At 36.2% G+C, this 21,795-nt stretch overlaps 1 protein-coding gene across 1 annotated transcript in view; it reads left to right on the forward strand.

Annotated features, from left to right (window-relative positions):
- Positions 1-21,237, forward strand: part of LOC149550885 (K(+) efflux antiporter 4-like) — an 89,199-nt gene extending 67,962 nt beyond the window's left edge. Inside the window, exons 16-20 of the mRNA XM_089786467.1 lie at positions 16,195-16,383; positions 16,510-16,587; positions 20,073-20,117; positions 20,218-20,307; positions 20,434-21,237. Of these exons, the coding sequence (XP_089642593.1) occupies positions 16,195-16,383; positions 16,510-16,587; positions 20,073-20,117; positions 20,218-20,307; positions 20,434-20,490 (459 nt within the window). The 3' untranslated portion in view covers positions 20,491-21,237. The remainder of the gene's footprint in view (positions 1-16,194; positions 16,384-16,509; positions 16,588-20,072; positions 20,118-20,217; positions 20,308-20,433) is intronic.
- The last annotated feature ends 558 nt before the right edge of the window (positions 21,238-21,795 follow it).

Consider the following 21,795-nt stretch of genomic DNA (forward strand, 5'->3'; position numbering starts at 1 on the left):
GGAATTCATCATCAGATCATCTAAGAGAGTCAGAATTCATATAGATGGAGGTATATACAATAAAGAGCATAACAGATTGATAGAAGATGTTGTCATACTAGTCAAGGTTGACGTTAACATATTACAGATACAATCAAATCAACTAACTTGGTATTACTTTTGTAATCAAATATTAATATGGAAGTAATGAGGCGTTCATAAGGACTGCTATCCAATTTGTCATCACTATTTTAGCATGATTGCAGTGAATATCTATTCAAGTAGAGGAAAACAGATTGTCTCACTCATTAGTGAGAGAGTAATGTATACCAACCATAAGAGAGAATATGATTATCATATGCAAGGGCCACAAGAATACTGTGATCTAACCATTATTTTTACAGAAATTAACATCCATATGCGAGTAGTAAGTTAGTTGGAGTTGCATGGCACACAAGGTTGTGGAATATAGAGACGAAAGCCTTTAAGGAGGGCAAGGCAGGCATTGGGTGACATAATCGACGAAGGAGGAGTAGTAAATTTCGGGAGTAGGAGCAGTAAAGGTTGGGCACAAACACGAATCACATCCTTTGGAGATCGTATAGTCTTCAACAAATGAAAGGGAATATGCAACTGGACATCGAAGAGTTCCTCTTTAGAAGAGTTCCTCTTCCATGGCTTTTGGTAAACCAACATTTGTATTACTGTGTGACCATTGGAGTTTGAAGGGCTCTCCTTTATGGTGTCGTGTTTGAATGCTAAGAGTTACCCTTCGAGCAATGACCTTTGTTTCTAGTGCCACACCTGTCTATGGCTATTTCGTTACTAAACATTATTGAAATATTAAAGGACATGAGCATGTTCTTCCCGTTGTCTGAGTTCCACGGGGAAAGATCTCTTGGAAGACATCGGATAATAAAAATGGTGGAGAACAATAACATATAAATGGCGAACCAATCAAAAGACATCTAATGTATAAGGGGAGCGAAAGGAATATAAAGTCTACAAAATTCACTATGCACAAAGTCGGCCATGCGGGAAGGTAGGCCACTATAAACTAAGGTTTAATATGAAGAAAAAAGACATACCAAAAGAGAGAAGTTATAAATGCCGACGTTTTATTAGTCTACCTCTTTGTCTTGACGCGAACATTTATGGAGAGGAGAATAATAATGCAGGAGATGAGTTGCTGACTAGTAATGAAATGAAGACTTTGCCACATGGTTGCATAGAGGAATGTGACGTGGAGAAAACAAACACATGCATCAAGGTGGTCAACCAAGGTTTTGCAATACTGCAAAATATATGCCACTTTCCATCAAAGGAACAAGTGCTAACTAGGGACAACGTAGGTCAATAAGAATTGACTGTGCGACGTTAGTGGATAAGATTAGGACATAAGGGTATATAGTGAATTCTTCCAGCAAGGAAGTGATAGGGGAGGCGAGGAAAGATAAGTGCGCGCATCGAGGGCGCCCAATTCATGTCACACGCACGTATTAAAAGTTCCACCTTAGGTTATGGCCATGTCAGTGGCATACGGAAATATATTACGATGGGGAATGACTCCTACTTAGACATATTAATTGATGTTAAATATGAATGAAGTGGGACCACAAGTTATACATGGAGGTTGTCAAAAATATGCCTTTCGAAACCATAGTTTGAATATGAAAGAAAAGTAAGGGACCGCTAAAATAAGTCAAAGGAAGAGTATTCATGTGGATTTAATAAGCATCAAAGAAAGGTATATATAAGGTAATTTAAATATTGTAAATATTCTTATTGAATGGTACACTATAAGTTGTAAGGAAACTCAGGTGCGGAAATAGCTTCCTACTCCCTTAAGGAAAGTATTGTGCAAATTCCTATTAAATCTTTACAATTTCAAATTCGATATTATGTAAGCAATAATCTTGTAGTCAACCATGAATACAAAAAACAGATAGAGAAAGAAAACACAAACACAAAGATATGCTAGTGGGGAAAACCTTTCGGTAAAACAACCCCACCCTTCCAAAACCTGCACAATGTATTAGCTTCAACACAAAGGTTACAACACACTTGTAGTGCAAGTTCTTTTAGGACACGGAAGACTAATCTAGTAGCAACCAACAATACACTTTTCACTCTCACCTATTTGCAACCCTAAAAACACTTATATCACGCGCTTTCCATTTTTAGGGCAACTTTCTCCGAAAAAGTAGGAACCCAATTTTTTTCCGGCTCGAAAAAGTAGGAACCCAATTTTTTTCCGGCCCGGTGCCCCGAACCCCGCGCGCTAGATGGAGACTCGGAAAAGTAGGAACCCAATTTTTTTCCGGCCCGGTGCCCCGAACCCCATTCTCCGAAAAAGTAGGAACCCAATTTTTTTCCGGCCCGGTGCCCCGAACCCCGCGCGCTAGATGGAGACTCGAATGTATAATACTCAATGATCAGTTGCCACATATCTTCACGTCTTCACCCATCATCAAATCTTCCAGAGATAGCACTTACGTGTCATAGGAATTTGTCATAGCCGTTTCAGCCATGATCTCCTTACACACAATTCAAGATACCGATGCATACAAGTGGAGTGACACATCAACATGCCAACTAGACATGTACACTCACACTTAATTACATTACTTGCAAAAAATACATTTACAAAACAAATAATAAGAATAGGAATTATCCAAGGTTGAGACATCTTATTCCTAACATAAGTGTGATAATTAACATAGAGGGATAAATTTGTACATTTATATATAATATTAGAAAATTTCTAAGAAATCATTTATAATACAGAGGATGATTTAAAATCAAATTGTTAATGTTCTTATAGTTAAAATATAATAATATTATTATTGAGAATAATTATTAAAGGTGATTTTTTTAATTTTTACTATACGAGCCATTTGCTTTTATCTTTTCCTTCGAGAATGTTCTTGTAGGAAAAGAGAGATTGATGTCAGATTTAGAGGGAGTTTGACACATTCGTCTAAAGGAGTGGTTAGAGGATATGTTTCAGTTGATGTTTGAAGATCTTGATCATATCAGATTTAGAGGGAGTATGACACTTCAACAAAGGCAAATTTGGTTGAGGAGCTTAGATGATTGATTTCTTGAGGGAGTTTGAAAGTCCCTGTGTGTGACAATATGACCTTAATGGGCCTACCCCCTGTGTACATCATGAGGAAGTGATGACTTCCAAATGATCATCACTTGATATCTTACGATGTCTATGTAGATCATGATAGATTATACTTTGCATGGTAGATATTTATATGGTAAATGTTATAATATGAGAATGTGTGTGCAATCAAACCTTATTGAGTACTTGGTAAATATCATGTATTCTGGGAGACCAATACTCATGATATCAGATATGATATCAAAATCTTGTGTATATGATGAATATCGCGTGTTGATATTTTGGAAGACCAATGCTCATGATATCAAATCTGATATCAAATGTTACTTAGAATATTTGGTGAATATCATGTGTTGATATTTTGGAAGACTAATCAAATGTGACATAAAAATGGTGGATATATTCTAATCAAAGATATCCTTAAGAATTTGTCATTCCTAATCTTACCAATGGTGTAATATATGTCATATGTCATGTGTTTATCCTCCCTTGCTAAGAGGGAGTGTTGATGTTTTGTAGCTTTAGTCGGATGAAGGGACATGTCTATTCGTATCTCATTCTCCATATAAATACAAGTGATTGTTGCATTTGGAAAACACATTTCAAAATATGACAGTCCTATTACATTTGCAGCAGTTTGAGAAAAATAAAGAGTGTTAAAAAGGTTTTAAATAAGTGCTAGATGCCTTCCGCAACATAACTTGCTGAATTATTTGTCACCACATGTACCACACTTTCTTCCCCCACCTCTTGTATGACTTCCTCAATCGCCTCACATAAGTATGTAACATTTTTCATATGTGAGGAAGCATCAATAGACTTCAATAAAATGGTGGATCCTAAAAAGGAGAAAAAGAGTTATCAATTATCATGGATCAATCAACAAATCAAAATTTAAATTATTCAATGCATTTAGGGAAGTAGAGTGATCAATGTGATATTTTTCATATGTGAGGACGCATCAATAGACTTCAATAAAATGGCGGATCCTAAAAAAGAGAAAATAATTACCAATTATCATGGATCAATCAACGAATCAAACTATAAATTATTCAATGCATTTAGGGAAGTAGAGTGATCAATCACCTTTGTACGAAACAAGGAATTTTTAGAGTGTTCGTTCTCCTATGTAAAAATTATGAACCAGAAATAAAATTGCAAATTACAAAACAATAAGAACAAACTCAACATGTATTATGTGAAAAACTCTACTCACTGAGGGAAATGACTTAATAGTTCCTTTATTAGATTTTTAAAGCAATTATAAAGCTTTTGACTTCTTTTAATGTCCTTAGAAATTCAATGATCACACATCAATCATGATGAAACAATACATAGAATGTATTAAAGATTGCACACATAAAGCTTAACTTAGATCACAATAGCTGCATGTACACAAAGCAAAGACTAAATACAATCCACAAATATTCCTCACTATCTCACACTGAATTCACAGAATAGTGTGATTGCATAACTATGTTTTCAGAATCACCAATATCTTCTCTTCGCACATACTAAGCCAATAAAACTCCTTAATTGTACAACATCATCATCATAGAAACACTTTATTATTAGAGCTGATAGTGCTTAATTCTCTAAGGCACCAAACTGAATTCTAAATGAAAAAAATAATTACGCAATAGTAATAATCCGATACAATAGAGCCGATGACTTTTTTGTCTTCTTTGCTATACACAAATAAATGAATCAACATGTGGAAAAGGAGTGTTGTTATTGAGTTATAAAAAAATCGTTGCCGCAAGGAGAGTTAAGATGACGTGAAAGAGAACAACCAACATGAAAGGAGCTAGATATGTAGGTATGCCATGTCTTTAGCTAATCATTGCTAAGTCATATAAGACTAGTCATCACATGGAGAAGTCACGTCACTACATAGGTAGCATACATGAACCAAGAAGAGACCCGCACTAAAAGAAGCACACAAAAGATATCATATAGAATCGACAGAGATGCACGAGTACAATGCAGTAGAGAACATTGATAGGAATAGGAAGACATCATGATCACTTGCAGAGACAATGATCACAATTGGATAAAAATTATGAAGCAAAAATTGTATAGGAGTTTTCTGTAGTAAACAGAGGTATCATGATCTCTATTGCAGCTATAATTTTCAACTCTCACTCTTAGCAAGAACGAGATCTTTAGAGCTCCATCTCAAGACAAGTGCGCATAGCTGCAATAAAAAATAATGTTAAACACAAAATCTCATTAAAGATTTTCTCAATAAAATTGTTATAATAGCATAACAATGTTCATCATGGCTACTCCTAGAGGGTGAATAAGACAAGCATAAAAATAAAGTCACGGAGTTGCACACACAAGTTCCACCATGGCTATTTGCAAAGGGTAGATCCACCATAGCTACTCCTAGAGGGTAGAAGAAGGGATTGCACCTCAAACTTCTCTCCTAGAGAACTCATTAATTAGGGCTTGCACCTTGAACTTCTCTCACAAAGAAGATCTCATTAACAAGGGATTGCACCTTGAACTTCTCTCATAGAGAATAACTCATTAATCACATAAAAGAATTCCTAAGGATGAGACTCTCTCTCAACAAGAGAGACATTCTCCACTATACCAAGCTTATCTTAGAAGTAACAAAACTTCACTCTCAGAAGTGGTGTGGTGAGAATGTCTGCGGTCTATTCCTCTATAGGAATGTACTTGAGGTCAACTACTTTCTCTTGCACCATATCTTTCAATTAGTGATATTTTATTCCACATGCTTGGTTCTGTTATGGGTGACTGGATTAACTGAAAGACTCACACAACTTTGGCTATCACTTGTAATAATTGTTGGTTCCAAAGGCTATTCAAAAAAATCTGCAACTAGTTTACAAAGCCATACAACTTCTTTTGCAGTCATTTATGTTGCAACATACTCTGCTTCAATTAGTATTATTTTATTTCCACATGCTTGGTTTTGTCATGGGAGAGTGGATTAACCGAAAGACTCACGCAACTTTGGCTATCACATGTAATAATTGTTGGTTCCAAAGGCTGTTAAAATAAATCTGCAACTAGTTTACGAAGCCACACATCTTCGTTTGCAGCCATACATGTTGCAACATACTCTGCTTCAACTGTAATTTGGACTGCACAAGATTACTTCCTGCTACATCAGGAGACCATGGCTGAACCAAGGCTGAAACAATATTTGGAAGTACTCTTCCTATAAGGCACACATCCTGCCCAATTAGAATCAGAGGATCCATTTAATTTCAACTCTACACATGAAGAGTATTTCAATCCATATTCCACTGTACCATGTATATATCTCAATATGTGTTTGGCTGCCACACGATGAATTTGCCTTGGTTCACACATGAACCGACTCAATGTATTAACAACATAACATATATCAGGCCTTACGTTAGCCAAATACATCAAAGAACCAATCAGTTGTCTATACATAGGATCGACTTAACTTGAAGTGGTTGCATCATCATGTAACTTTTTCAGATTTGCTTCGGCAGGAGTCACCATAGACTTACACACTAACATGCTAAATCTTTTAAAAATCTCAATAGCATATTTACCTTGACTTAATATAATCTCATTCAATCTTTGCCATATCCCAAACCCAAGGAGGTAGTGCAGCAAACTAAGATCTTTCATTTCAAATTTTGAATCTAACTCCTTATATATGATAATGAGATCATCGTTACCAGTGAGAAACAAGTCATCCATGTAAAGCACAAGAATCCACACTTTGTCATCATTTACTTTGAAGTATAAATTTGGATCTGCATCATTTTTATGAACACCTAAACATAGTGGTCAATTCTCTCATACCAAGCATGAAAAGCTTGCTTAAAGCCATACAGTGCCTTTTTCAGCTTGCATACATGAGAATCCCAATCATGAATAACAAAACTCTCTGGCTTCTCAATATGTACTTCCTCTTCAATTACCGCATTTTAGAAGGTTGTTTTCACATCCATTTGACAAAGTCCCTAACCCTTCACTACTGCAATAGCTGTGGTGGATATAATGGAAGTATAGCGTGCTACTAGTGCAAAGGTTTCTTCATAATCTATGCCTTCCTTTTGTGAAAAACCTCCAGCAACAAATCTGACTATATTTTTTTCTACAATTCCATTAGGTGTATGCTAAATTTTAAACAACCAGTTTATGATACTCTTCCACCATGACATCTTTCCATACTTGCCGATTTGAAGCTTTTTCAACACTGGAAAGATTAGATGCAATAATGTGACTCATCAAAGCTACATAACCAACATACTTATGAGGCCTTTTACTTTCTTTGAAAGTCCCACAAGGAGTTGCATATTGTTCAATTTCTTCCATAATTTTTCTAGCCCACAAAAGTCTTTTTTTGTTCTCTGAAGTATCACTGGGACCTGCTGAAGTATCAATAGGATCTATACGATTAACTGGTTCAGATGAATCCTCTAAATCTGTATTCTCCCTCTGAATCTTTGAAGATGGATCTGGATCAGCCATATCTACATCCTGAGAAGTCGCAAAGGCTTCTCTACCAGATTCCAAGTTAGATTCTTTTGATTTCTTACAAGCTAAATGTTTGTCAAAAGAAACATCCCTGCTGACTTCAATTTGTTTTTTACCTGGAATGTAGATTCTATATGCTTTTGAAGAATCATTGTAGCCAACAAATATTCCTTTCCTTTTAGAAGGTTCTAATTTTGATCTTTTCTCTTTTGGAACATGATTATAAATAGGGCAACCAAAAATTCTGAAGTAACTGATATCTGGTTTAGTACTTGTAAAAGCTTCTTTAGGAGTGATGTTGTTTAGAATTTGATGAGGACTTTGATTTCGAATATGAAATTTTGTCTTGTAAGCTTCAACTCATAGGAAAGTTTGTAGGCTTTGATCATTAATCATAGCCTTCGCTGCCTCTAAAATTGTTTTGCTCTTTCTTTCAGCTACACCACTTTGTTGAGGATTATAAGGGAAACAAAACTCCCTCTTAATCCCAAATTCAACACAAAAATCATTAAAGGTGCTAGACACATATTCTCCTCTACTATTTCATCTCTAATGCTCAATCCTTTTGTTAGATAAATTTTCAACATGTGCTTTTTAACTCTTTGAATCGAGACAACACTAAATTATATTCTTTAGACTTAAGAAAGTAAATCCAACATTTACGAGCAAAATCACTAGTTTAAGTAACATAGTACCAAAAACTGCTAAGAGAAACAACTGACAAAGGACCTAATAGATCATATTGAATCAATTCTAGGATCTCTTTAGCTCTACTTTCAGAACTATGAAAAGAACTTTTAATGTTCTTACCTAGAGCACATCCCCTACAAACTCCTCCATGATTTTGGTTTCACTTTGGAAGACCAATCATAACCTTCTCCATAGAAGATAAAGTTTTGAGATTAAGATGACCAAACCTCTTGTGCCACAGTTCGCTTGAATGAGATGAGCCAAAAGCTAGTATAGCATGGTGCGACAAACTCCAATCTCACATGATGATTGAATGTTGGAATTCTTTCTCCATCCAAGAACCTTTTCATCAAAAAAGGCAACATGATAGGATGGCTTTGTCTTCTAATGTTGATATAGAAAGCAGATTTCTTTTTATGTCGAGAACAAAGAGGACATCTCTCAAGTGAAGGGGAATTCCAGAATTCAATTGAAAAGTAGAACCAACACCTTTAATCGAACATCATCTCCACAAATGACTTAAGATGAGAATCCTTTTCTTTCAAGTTGAATTTGTGTTCTCAGTAACTAGTGATATGTCAATTAGCCATGTTATGACCAAGAGCAAAAACAAAATGATAGAAAAAGTGGAAAAAAAACCCTTTTTATCACTTGGTCAGGCATTTGACTAGGTGACGCGAGCCAATCAAGAAAACTTGCGAGTCTCGTTCAAATATTTGTAGGAGTCAGTGGAAAAACACAAAGTCATTGGAGAAAGACTCACTTGGACTAGGTTCGTGAATCTGTGGCAAGTTGACTTGTCTCGCCATTGGAATCACGAGTCCAGATGAGTGTTTGATCCATGACTATATATTATATTAATACCCTATTATTATAAAATAAGGTTTCATCCCATAGTGACTGTAAAGTTGTGGCACTGTTGGTGTTGTCACCAAGATTCAAATCTCCACTAGGCTATTGTGATTTTGGGCTTGATGCCCTCTTTGATCCAATGTGCTTGCGCTTTGCAGGATTGAACCTTCACATTAATGTTGGTGTTTATAGCATTATGTGCTCCAAACTGTACTTCAGACCCTTTGGGCGAGTGTACTCATTGGTTTTATGCCCCTTTTGCTAAGTTAATGATTCAAGTTCAGCGACGGGTTCAAGTACGAGAATTCAATTCGCGGGATTAAGGATTTTATTTTTCCATTATGGTTTGTAGGGTGTTGAAGTGTGTGTCTGCATTATATATATTTCATAGTTTATCTATATCATTTCATGGTATGATGCTTGATCATTGATTAATGCCAAATGCCAAAGATAAACATTAAAACACAATCCTATCATTCTAATCATAATGAAAATCATTGCATTGAATTACTAAAATAAAATATAATCCATGAAATTATAAGTTAAAAAATAAAACATGATTCAAAAATTCTGAAAGTTAAAACATAAAATACGATTCAAAGTTTAATGTTCGTCAATAATCATTGGTCAAAGTTTTGATCAATTATCAAACAGATTATCAAAAAGATCATAGGGATTTTTATTTTTCCTAGTTGCTAGTATATCCTAATTATCACTCATATTAGTCCTGCTAGCTCTAGATCCACCAAGTGCTATGTCCTCATCACCATCCACATCAAGCAAAGTGACTCTAGCCAGATCCTGAATAGTCATATCCAAGTCAGTGGACTCAGGTGCTACGTCCCACAACTTCTTTGCTACGAGACACAAATTGGTGCGAATAAACACCAACTCCAAATCTTTTCTGGCAGCCAATTGAGTGCACTTAACTGAGTGGATAAAAGAATAAGTACTCTGATCCCACTCAACGAAAGAAGCGCTGGCAACTTGAAGAGAAAACAAAAAGAATACAAGATAAATTAAAAAATGTTGCGTGTTAAATTCTACAATGCAAGTGACCAAAAAAGAAGAATAAAATTAAAAACATACTTGTGAGAGTATCTTATTGGCAAGAGGTTGGAGGTACATATAATCCTGACCATGAAGGTGCCACTATGTAATCATGTCCATTCTGCTTTGGTCATTCATAGCAAGAGGGAAAAGATCTTTTCCCGAGAAGAATCATCCAATTTATCTACTAATTGCTGCCCCCACCTTTGGATCACAAAAGATCCTACTAAGTGCCCTCTTGTACCTACTAGCAACCTCAACATCTCTATATGGTGTTACTTTACCAAGAATAGTGAGTACTTCTGCACTATAGTATATGGGAGAGAGAGTAGAGGCAAGGAGGTGAAGAGGTGTAGTGATTTTGTTCTAGCGACGGAGAACTATTGCTCCCATCTTTTTATTAAAGGTGTCCTGATGATCATTCTTTCTTCTTTGTATCACCTGGGATATCAAATGGTGTTCATGTAAGTCATCTTGATGCAAGCTATGTCAATTAAAACTTTAGATATCTCTCAATGAAGAATGATAGTGGAATATATTATAAATAAGATTTATAACTTACCTCTTTTACCCTCGTGTCCATGGCATCGTAAACATCCTTGAGATACGACTCATTAGTGTTAGCATATACGTGATTGGCTTAGTGAATCCAATACATACTCCACACGACCCCACCAATCATCGTCTAATATCATTGCTTTCACTTTTTGGGCCAGTACTGTATTGGGTTGCTTCGAAATGTCTCATTGGTTGCTAATCACCACTTGTGACAATGCCTCTTTTGCCTTCACAATTCGTTTCAAGATGACTGTGTGAGAGACAAAACGAGTTTTGGCCTTCTAAGAACATGTTAATGTTAGTGTAAATAATTATTATTTACACTTAAGTTTATTTAGTATAAATGCCTTATTTTATTATTTCTTAGGTTAGACACCTAGGAATTTGCGTACTCATATTAGTTGTCATGTTGACAACACAGGAGTAAGCAACTCTATTTTAGCACATGGTGTCTACAACACTGGAGTTTGCATAATAAACTGAGTCATCATGTAGACAACACAGTTGTTCGCACTCTTAATTAAGCACATGGTGTCTACAACATAATTTTACGTGACACACCTTTGTAGGCTTATCCTCTCATCATTGCACTAACTCCTGTGCTTAGTGGAGGATAACCCACTCCTGGTGGACATGTGCTTAGTTGTGGAGTTTATCATATTGCTAACTCCTAGACATTCTAGATGCATCTTAGAGGCCTTTATATACAGGCAACTCTAGTGTACTATATATCAATTACAATCAATTTACTATCATATTGTTATTTTGATTATACTCTGTCGGTCTATCTGTGCTAGTTATTGTGCTTCTTGGTCTTGGGTGATTTTGCACTAAGGCAAATTCTTACATGGTATCAGAGCTATACCAAATTCTTACAGTTAATAGTAAGTTAGTGACACATTTGAATTACGTAAACACCACAAAAATTATTTTATTCAATTATGCAACACATGACACAATGATAAAATGATAAATGAAATTAAATAAATTAAAATTTAAAATTTACCTTAAATAGTTCCAATTTGGAAAAAGTTGTGAGAATTGCTTGTGACATGGTGATTTGTCACAAACATCTGAATCTCCTCACCCTCATATTTTTTCATCAAGTCTACTTGGTTGCCAATTGCTTGCATCACTAAATTAAGTAGTGTACAACGCACGGGGTCCAAAAGATCTGATCATATCTAGCCTCTACCAAAACACTGTTGCCCGACAAACTTTTGTATTATTTATAATTACGTGGACAACATTATCACTACCCACACCCTTTATGGAATTAATGAGAATCTAGAAAATAAACTACATCTTTTACATCCTCCTCAGTCAACTTGTTAGCATGAATGCCGATGATATTCCTATGGCGGAGTATCCTAGCATTGCTGGAGCATTTGGGAGATTGTTAGTATGATCATATGTTTCATTCATGGTAGTGTTTGTCATTGATGTCAACATATTGGTTATTCTGTGAAGACTGACAAAGTAGCAGATAGAGATTGACATCGTGAGGGATTGGATATGAGGTCAAGCACAGTTGAGGATATGTTCTACAAATTGTCTTGATGACGAGGCTATGAGTGCATGTAGAAAGTCGAAGACCAGTGACATTTATTCAGGATTTATTGAAAACAATATACATACAGAGTTCTTGAGAAGCAATTTCTGGTAATTGGATTATATCTCCTAACAGGGATAAAATCTGGTTGAGTGTAGTTAGACAGAGGTAGTAGACATCACGTTGATGACATGGTCGAGCGCACAGAGTCCGAGGTTGTACGTGTGAAGATTTGTAAAGACGGTTAGCCGACAATGTTATGTTTTTATGAAAAGATGTAATGTAACGTGTAATGTTTTATCTTAATGAGGACCTATTGTAATTGTAAATTGAGAAAGCCTCAAGGTCGACTCAATAAATAAATTTGAGGACTTGGTATAAAGGAAAGTTGTTTTCCTTGTGACTAAGCATGGAGATGATGCAAGTGAATGTAAGCGAAGTGTAAGTGTGAAATATATGCGAGTAAGCGGTCTAAGGGATTTATATGATGCGAGTTAGTGGATTTGGTATTGAGATCTGAGAAGTGTTTGGTGCAGCAGAGGCACAATGAAAGAGCGTAGTAATTGTATTTGGCAGAGAGTGCTAGTAGACAGTTGATCATTTGGTATTGTTCTAAAAGGAATAATACAAAGGCTAGTCGGACAATGAGTTTGATAGTCTTCCCCCTGAAGCTTTTTGGACAGTGGGTTCTTCTACCTTCCACAACTCCTAACAGGAATGAAATCTCCTCACAGGGATTCAAAGTCTCCTAATAGGGACTAATATGTATTTCATTGACTCCTACTAGGGTCCATCCTCTTGCAAGGAACTTATATATTAGTACATCATCTTGTGGCTACCATCCCCATCGGGGTTTTCCCTCTGATCAAGGGTTTCCCTAGTTAACAAATATGGTGTTATTGTGTATGTGTATCTTCTTGTGGTTACTGCACTTGCTGATTACATGTTTCAGATTAAATAAGGTTAATAAGAGTTGTTTTAATTGGATAACTGATTCACCTCACCCCCCACCCTCCCCTCTCAGTTTTCTTGGTGGATTTTACTTTCTAACACAATTGCCTTAAAAAACATTGTTCCCTTGGGGGATACAATAATAGCATTGGTCAAAGTATGGTTTTTACTATCTTTCCACCCATCAGAGACAAGATGCACTTGTTTGGACCCAAGAATCTCTAATTGGTTTTAACTGGGCCTCTACATTCTCTCTCTCTCTCTCTCTCTCTCTCTCTCTCTATGCAATAAGGTGGTGTACACCTTTTCAAATCCAAGACCTTGGTAACTAGTAGGTGCATTATTTATTGTTGTCACCACCTTTTAGTAGGGTGACCCTACTAGGTTGAATGTAAGACCATTGGCATAGAGGCAATGTGCAATTTTTTAATCAGCAATTTCCCTTGCCTCATTTTGAAATGCTTGATCTAGTGGGTCTCTCTTGCAAGTGGTGACTTGTGGTTCATCTACATCTTCATCTTCCTCCTTAGAAGGTATAGGCAAGAAGAGATGTCTAGAAGCATCTTTGATGGGTGGTGATGGTGTTGGGCTTTTTTTACCGGTACTATAACCACTTTGTTTTCCTTTTGGAACCAGTCTATCAACATCTTGTTCTTTAATGAATGCCTATTTGTCCAAGTGACAGCTCCTTTTCCCCCCTGCTGGAATCTCACAAATATTAATCCCTTTAGCCCTAGGGCCCATAAAATGAAGTTTTATTTGGTAGTAGGAGCTTCTACATTCTAAGTTGCAAAAATTACATTTCCTTATAAACCCCCCACCTCCAAGACATTGAGAAATTCTTGTAGTGTATTGCCAAAGAGGAGACCCATTATCAATGTTAAATTTTGAGAGCCATCCACTAAGCTTTAACTACACAGTTGCAATTTATAACAAAAATGTAGGAGCAAAATAACTTCAAAACTTTTACAAAACTTGAAAAAAATCTACAACTTTAAAAAAAACTTGAAACAATCTATCAAAAAACTAAAGAAAAATGGTTGAAATGCATACCTTAAACACTTAAATCTTCTTTTGGAAAGTTATTTGCAACTTCACAAGTGATCTCCATCCAATACAATCACCTCATTTCTAACTTGCAAGATTGATAAGGCGAAATGAGAGAGCAAATGTGAACTGAAATGTGTATGTAGCCTCCTAAATAGGGTAATTTTATGTTAGGATTAGAGACGGAAAATAACAGTTACATGCAAATATAACCAATATCACAAAAGAATAAAGCACACACAAACAAACATAAGGCAAAAAGATTTAACATGGTTCACCCAATCCCCTGGGCTACGTCTACTAAATAGTGAGTCCAATATTATCATCCATTGATTCAACTTGATTACAATCTGCAATCCCTTGCAACTCAATATTGTTGCAAGAAACTACTAAAATCATCATACCTCTTAAAATCCCTAACTCTAAGCCATTTTATTCAAGATGTATTGGCAATTACAAAATTAGGGCTAGAATATGTCGTCCAATAGAAAAAATAACTCTGACGCGTTTTATAATAATAAAGTCATTTTTGGCTTTGGAGGTGTTGCCCCTTGACCCCACTTTTTGTTGTGAAATGGAGCGCACTTGGGACTCTTCCCCAGGACTTCGCAAGTGGTGTTGCACCTTGACCCCATCATGGAGGTGCTGCCACCAAACTTGCATAGAAAATTCTGTGGGGAAATTGCGCCCAAGTGGGGAAAAATTAACCTCCGAGTCTGGTTAGGCTCCACTTAACAACATTTTAGGGTTAAGAGGAAGAAAAAAAATGTAATTTAACATGTTTTTGGGACCATCCTCTACCTTTTTGTTTGTGGGTCCTTCTTGGTTCGCATAGGTCCACGCACTTTGCTTGGGTTCGGGCTACCCCTGGGCCAGTGTGCGGTCCACACAGGGTCCATGGCGATTTGAACTTGTGCGAACCCTTAGGTCCAAGTGCAAACACTATGCAGACCGTGCATAGACCATTGCATGAACCCAAATTGGGTTCGCACTTGGACCTGGTTTTAGGGTGCAGACCTGGTAATGCAACATTGCAACCCTTTTGGGCTACTATACTTGTTGTTTGGGTTAATTGCATTCATGCTATGCATTAATGTCGGGGTTGGGGTCTCGCATTTGTGGCCTCCATAGACTTGGGCTAGGCTAAATAACCAAAGCTTGCTGACAAAGAAGAAAATTATACTATAAAATTCATAAATCAGCTATACTTTGTTGATTCTAGAATCTAAAGTGAGTGAAGCATCCAAGAAAGCATCAATCAAACTCAATTGTTGGAGTCCCCAGTTGTTGGTCGGTCGGGTCATTATAAAGCATGCTGATGTATACCACATTTGTTAGCAAATAATTGCATTATAGACAATTGGTAGAATCACTATGTGCTCATCCCTTCTCTGTCAACCATCACCAAAACCTTCCTCATTGTGGTCTCCAATTATCCATTTTCCATGTTTTTGAAATAGCATTATATTAGATTTAATTTGTTGTGCCATTAAACCCAAACCCAAACCAGTAGCAGGGTTAATAACTTAATTTTTTGTATAGATGTTCCCAGAACAAGCCCAACCCCTAATTGTTTTTGCCTTACTAGTGTACCTAACTCCCATACCAGACCTGAACCTGAACCAGTAGTTTAGTTATATACAATTAACCAATCAATTAATTTTTGTGGTCTCCAGTTATCCATTTCCCATGTTTTTGAAAATAGCATACTGGTTTGCACACCACTCGTATACCAATACCATTCCCATTCTCCTAGTAACTACATGTGAATAGCATTTATTATCAGTATATAGATGCATTTCTTAGAGCAGTTTCTTGCTGATTTGATAAATGTTACAGATTTTTAATTTCTGCATTCTTATTGCTTAGTTTATTCATTTTCCAGGTAGAACCCATTCGGAATCTATTTGCAGCTTTATTCCTTTCTAGCATTGGGATGCTAATAAATGTACAGTTTCTTTGGAACCACGCTGACATTTTGATAGCATCAGTGATTTCGGTTATCGTCATTAAAACTCTTGTGATTGGTATCGTTGTCAGAGGCTTTGGCTACAGCATCAAGACATCTTTCCTCGTAAGAATATAGCCTTAGAATTTTAAATTTTTGTTAAATCTTTAATTTAATAATAAGCTAAAGTAATTTGCCTCAATAACCATTCAAAAGCCTGCTTATGTCTTTATGTATTTTGTTACTTTGTAGGTTGGCATGTCTCTGGCCCAGATAGGGGAATTCGCATTTGTCCTCTTAAGCCGCGCTTCTAATCTTCGTCTTATTGATGTAAGTCCTCCTCTGTCTGTATCTGCATTAATTTTCGTCTTATTGTTTGTAAGTCCTCCTTCTCTGCCTGTTTCTGCATATATCCACTGGCCTGCATTTACGCATTTTAAAAGGGAGTAAGAACTTGGATATAAGAAATTATACTGCACTTATCATTTATTTTGTGTTACATAATGTGGATGTGCCACCTTAATGAGGAGGATAAACTTCAAGGTTCTACATATCAAAATTACATGTTAACATTTTAATCTGTGATTTTGGAGAAAATGAAAGATTCCCCACATGTACTAAAGTGTAAATCTATAGGGATAGAAAGGTCACTCAAACGAGAAAAGCATTTTCCAACCATGATTACCTATCTGATCAACATCTTTGATAATTACTTTGTTTGCACCTTCTGCCAAATTCTATTAATTTGTGTTTCGATACTTCATTGAACACTCATAGATCCAAACCGACTCTCGTAGAACCATACGTGGGCTATTGTGTAGTTGATATTGTATTACTCTTCTGCTTTTCGTATGTGGATGCTTTAGAGAGTAGTTTCCATCAAATCAAATTATCAATCATATGATTGTTGAAAATTTACCATGATTATAGTGTTAGTGGGAAGGAGTATACCTTTTCAGTTAAACAGTAATTTTATTGTGGTGTTAAATTTTACAATAAAGCAACCATGGAATGTATTTTTTTTAGTACTGTACTTTATCCTTAATAATGCAGATTTGATGTTGTTTCTTATATCATTTTACCTTGATTACAGTGTTAGTGGGAAGGGGTATTCCATTTCACTTAAACAGTAAATTTATTGTGGTGTTAAAGTTTGCAATAAAGCAACCGTGGAATGGTATTTTTTAGTACTTAATAATGTAAATTTGATGTCGGTGCTTTTATCATTTTTATAACAGGCGAGTAAGCCTTTTTTTGCTGCCTCAATGTTTATTTATTAGTTGCCAGTTCTGTGGTTGACCTGTAATCTCTCAATTGTCTTATGCTTGCTTTAGATATATAAACAATTCACTGTCTTGTCTGAAATGAGCTTCAAATTGACAGTTTAGAATGCAATATGGTGCTAGAGATTGGTTTTAACTTCTTAAGTTGCTGGAACGAGCAGTACAGTATTTCCATGAAACAGAGATGAACAACATACACCACAGGTCACAATATTGTTCAACACAAAATGTTTTGACCCGGGAAACCTCGTTGTGAAAGTCAACTAGAAGTGGCAAAGGATCCTCTTATTACAGCAATTCAGCTACTTTCTGTACCAACAATTCTTCTCTAACCAATTGGAACTCTTTGATTCTCCCTCTTCTCACTCACATATTCCTACCAGTCTTGTGCCTCTTTATGTATACGATCAATGGGGGTGTTGTTTCTTGCACTAAAGAACCTTCAAACCAGGCATTTTTTTCTGCCATTACTCTTGCTTTTGTTTCAAAAGGCAAAACTTCCAAAGCATTGCACTGAAACCCCCATGACACATGCACACTCACTCTGACATGCACAGTTGCTGCTGTTACATGTGCACATGCCTTTGATATATATGGAACCACCATAATAGTAGACAAATACTGCCCTGGTCTACCTGTCGGATTTATCACTGCACAAAAACTCTGTTTTCTGTATGGTGTGAGATTTATTACTGTACGAAATGCTGTGTTTTATGCATGGTTACCTGGATCCATACCCAGACCCCTGGTACTTGTCTTCCATATTAGACGCACATATTGGGATGTCTCCAGATGTTAGGTGAGTTGGATGAGGTTTGGCTGTGTCTCCATACGTCTCCTGGAAGTTTCCCATGATAATTGTGAAATTTCCTATAGAAGTTTGTGCATATATATCATATGTATAATGTTGTTTTTGTTCATCAACTGGTGATATTGGTTTGACTAGAGCTATAAAACCCAAAAAAATACATTTGTACTTGTTTTCCTGTATTTGTAGCCTGAAGAAGAGAAACATTAGGACGTCTACATGCACTGAAGTTTTATCAATTTATTGAAAATATAATATATGTCCATCTCCAAACATTCCTGTATTAGTTTTAACTCCTTATATGGCATTCTTGTGTTGGTTCCCATTTGCTGCATCTAGGTGATTGTGGTTTTAAATTTAACAATCTTTGTCGTGAGTGGTTATTAAATGTTAATATGATTAATCTTTTTCTTCATTGACATATATTTCAGTACATTAAAATGTTAGTTTTATAGTTTTGAGAGTTCAAATATTTTACATTTCTTGCAGCTGTATAGCCCTCATGTAAATTTTCCTTATTTAAATAGTTTACTTTTTACATTTCTCGTCTTCTAGTACCCCATCTTCTATTATTAAAAAAAATAATAGTATGCCAGTACTCATGCTCATCTCCCATACCAGTATTGATCCCCATATCCTGGTATTTATGGTTTTGTGTTATATTCTGCTGGAATTTCGGTTGTTTGATGAAACTAAATCTTTTTAGGATCCTTGTGGATTGTGGTTCTGCAAATTGTAGGGTGTATGAAGCCCAATCTTTTCTGGTAATGGTTACTGTGGTTGGGAATGTCAGTTTATTGACTTGTAACGTTTCCTGGCAGATAACTATTCTCCCAAACGCTTATTGTTGTAACAGTCAAAAAGCCTTACATCTTCCACATTCGGTTTCTAGAGACCAATTCCAGCTTTGGTTAAATAGGCCATGTTATGGCTGCTGTTATTGTATTATTGAGATAATTAATAAGACTGAAAATCCTACCTTGAAAGTGGATGTAACCTGGAAAAGGTGAACCGCTATAAATCCTTTGTCTTTGTTTGTTCCGAGTGTGTTCTGTTTTATTTTCTGCAATTTACTTTGTGCAGCTTGCATTCACAGAAATATCTTTGATTGCAGAGCGTACCTAAGTGTCACCTAATGACTTAGTGTTACAGATGTCAGCATGATTGCATTAGTTATTGTCTACTTCTGCCTGACGGCAGAGATTTCAGAAATGCATTGTAATTGCTTACTTTTCGTTCACTGCATCTTCTGTGTCATGTACCATCTATGGTGCTTATAATCAAATGCCAAGTGAAAGTGGACACTGCAGTAGGGTCCTTGTACATTGCAAGGCATTATGCATTCAGATATCAGCTACCCTTTCCCCAGTATGTATACTCCTTAAATCCAGGTATCGAGGTTACATCATTGATACGTCTCCAACATATTCCTTTCTGGGAATACGAATAATCTTTTTTAGTGCAATTCCATTATCCTTATGACTTCTCCCTGCCAAGTGTGCAAAGTTTTCATGCAGTTATACTTTTGATGATTTGGGCGGCTATATTTTTCACGATGGCTAATAAGAGATGCTCTTAACACTAGTGAACAAACATAGAAACTGTGAGACATTAATATGCTCAGCATCCAGCAAACTAGAACAAACTAGAACTGAAAATGCCAGTCTTGTTAAAATGTTATTGGATAGAAATGGTGGTTAACATGAAACATTTTCCTTCTCCAGGGAAATGTATATCTTTTGCTTCTGGGGACAACAGCTCTCAGTCTGGTAAGTACAACTATGTTATATATCTTCTCTGTGATGCCATTCTGGTTTCATTGTTTGTATCTACAGAACCCTCATTTTAGTAGAATGCATTTGGGTGCAGGTGACTACCCCGCTACTTTTTAGAATGATTCCTGCTATTGTTCATCTGGGAGTTCTTGCACGTTGGTTCTCTCCTGATATTAGTGCTGAGGTTAGATATCTTGTGGTTGTACTTTTTTTTTCCATCATCGCCTTATATTGTGTCTGCAGAATTCTCAGGAGTCGGCTCAAACGGTGACTTATTTTACAAAATTCTCATATTTAGTATACTCTGCAGGCGAACTTCAAAGCCGAAAAGGCCCTTATGCTGGAGGTACACGCAGGGATTTTATGACGATCAAAGTTTATCAGAAACGATTAAACAAGTCCATGTACTGAAGGTTGCAGTTGTATGTTCACCGAGTACAAATACCTTTCATGGTGTGCAATGTAAAGAATGGTATCGTGAAACTGCAGCCGTCTGATTGAATTCTTGCATGATTGGCACTTCAATCTAATGTATTCAATAGATTCGGAGCCTTTATGGACAGCCTTGCCAAAATTCGGGGTTGAAGCTGATTGTATGCATTCTGATTTATATTTTATGCTTTCTACGTTGAGAGGCTTCTATGCTGCAAAATTGGATCCAAAAATTCAAGTGATTTCTGCTCATGCATTGTTTCTAATGAAGTGTTCTTGTATTCAATTTATTTTCTAAATTTTCCAACTACTGTAATCTGCCTCGCTAATTGGGTGATAAGAGCTAGCCTACATTAATTGTTATTGACCCACGATTGCGAAGTTCAAGCTAGCACCCTTCTCTTGTTTATACGGCAAGGGGTTAGTGAATTTTCTTGTTCTAGAGACAAATCTATTTGGTGCCACACAAATGTGGTTGTCATTGGGACATGACACCACTGATTGTAAATTTAAACAGATAAGAAATTGATCTAATTCTTTCCTTCTGCTCTTTATTCTTGCAATTTCTATCCGCAACGAAGGTTTTGCCTGACATTTTTGTAATACGGTGTAAAATTGAGAACGATTTCAAATGAAAAGGGGCTATGGATGAACACACACCCTCTATGTTAAGTTCCTATAATGGTCAAGCAATTCATGTTTTTGGCCATGGTTCGCTAAAAATGAATTTGAAAGAATTAACAGTACTATGGGTATTATAATGGTTTTACTTAATACTACTTTTCTTTTTTAGTTTATGAATCAAACTTGGTTTAACTTCACAGTGAGACATGGTTTATATAAAGTGTTCTATGCCTAAGCAGTTTTTAAATACATCTTCACTTGTTAGCGACATAACTGTTCTACTTATTATTATTGGTTAACGTCATGATATAGGATTAATAAAGATTTTTAAGGTGTATGATGGCCTTACAATTAGAGAGCGGCCAGTTGGTATGCGCAGCCCGAGGTTAATGTCAATCTATTAAATGACTGCCATTTTATAACGACCATAATGAGCTGAGCTGAAACGATAAAAGTACAATTTAAAATTCAGGTGAACAGTGAACATTACAATTTATGGAGGTTTCAAAAATTGTACTAATACTAGGGGAGAGGACCCAATACTTGAATTATCAAAATCTTACATAAAAATTTCAAATCGCTCCCAATTTTTTTACAGCAGCTAACTTAGCGAGTC

The sequence above is a fragment of the Cupressus sempervirens genome, chromosome 6, assembly GCF_028749045.1.
Source record: "Cupressus sempervirens isolate cs-2001-9-10 chromosome 6, ASM2874904v1, whole genome shotgun sequence".
NCBI lineage: Eukaryota > Viridiplantae > Streptophyta > Pinopsida > Cupressales > Cupressaceae > Cupressus > Cupressus sempervirens.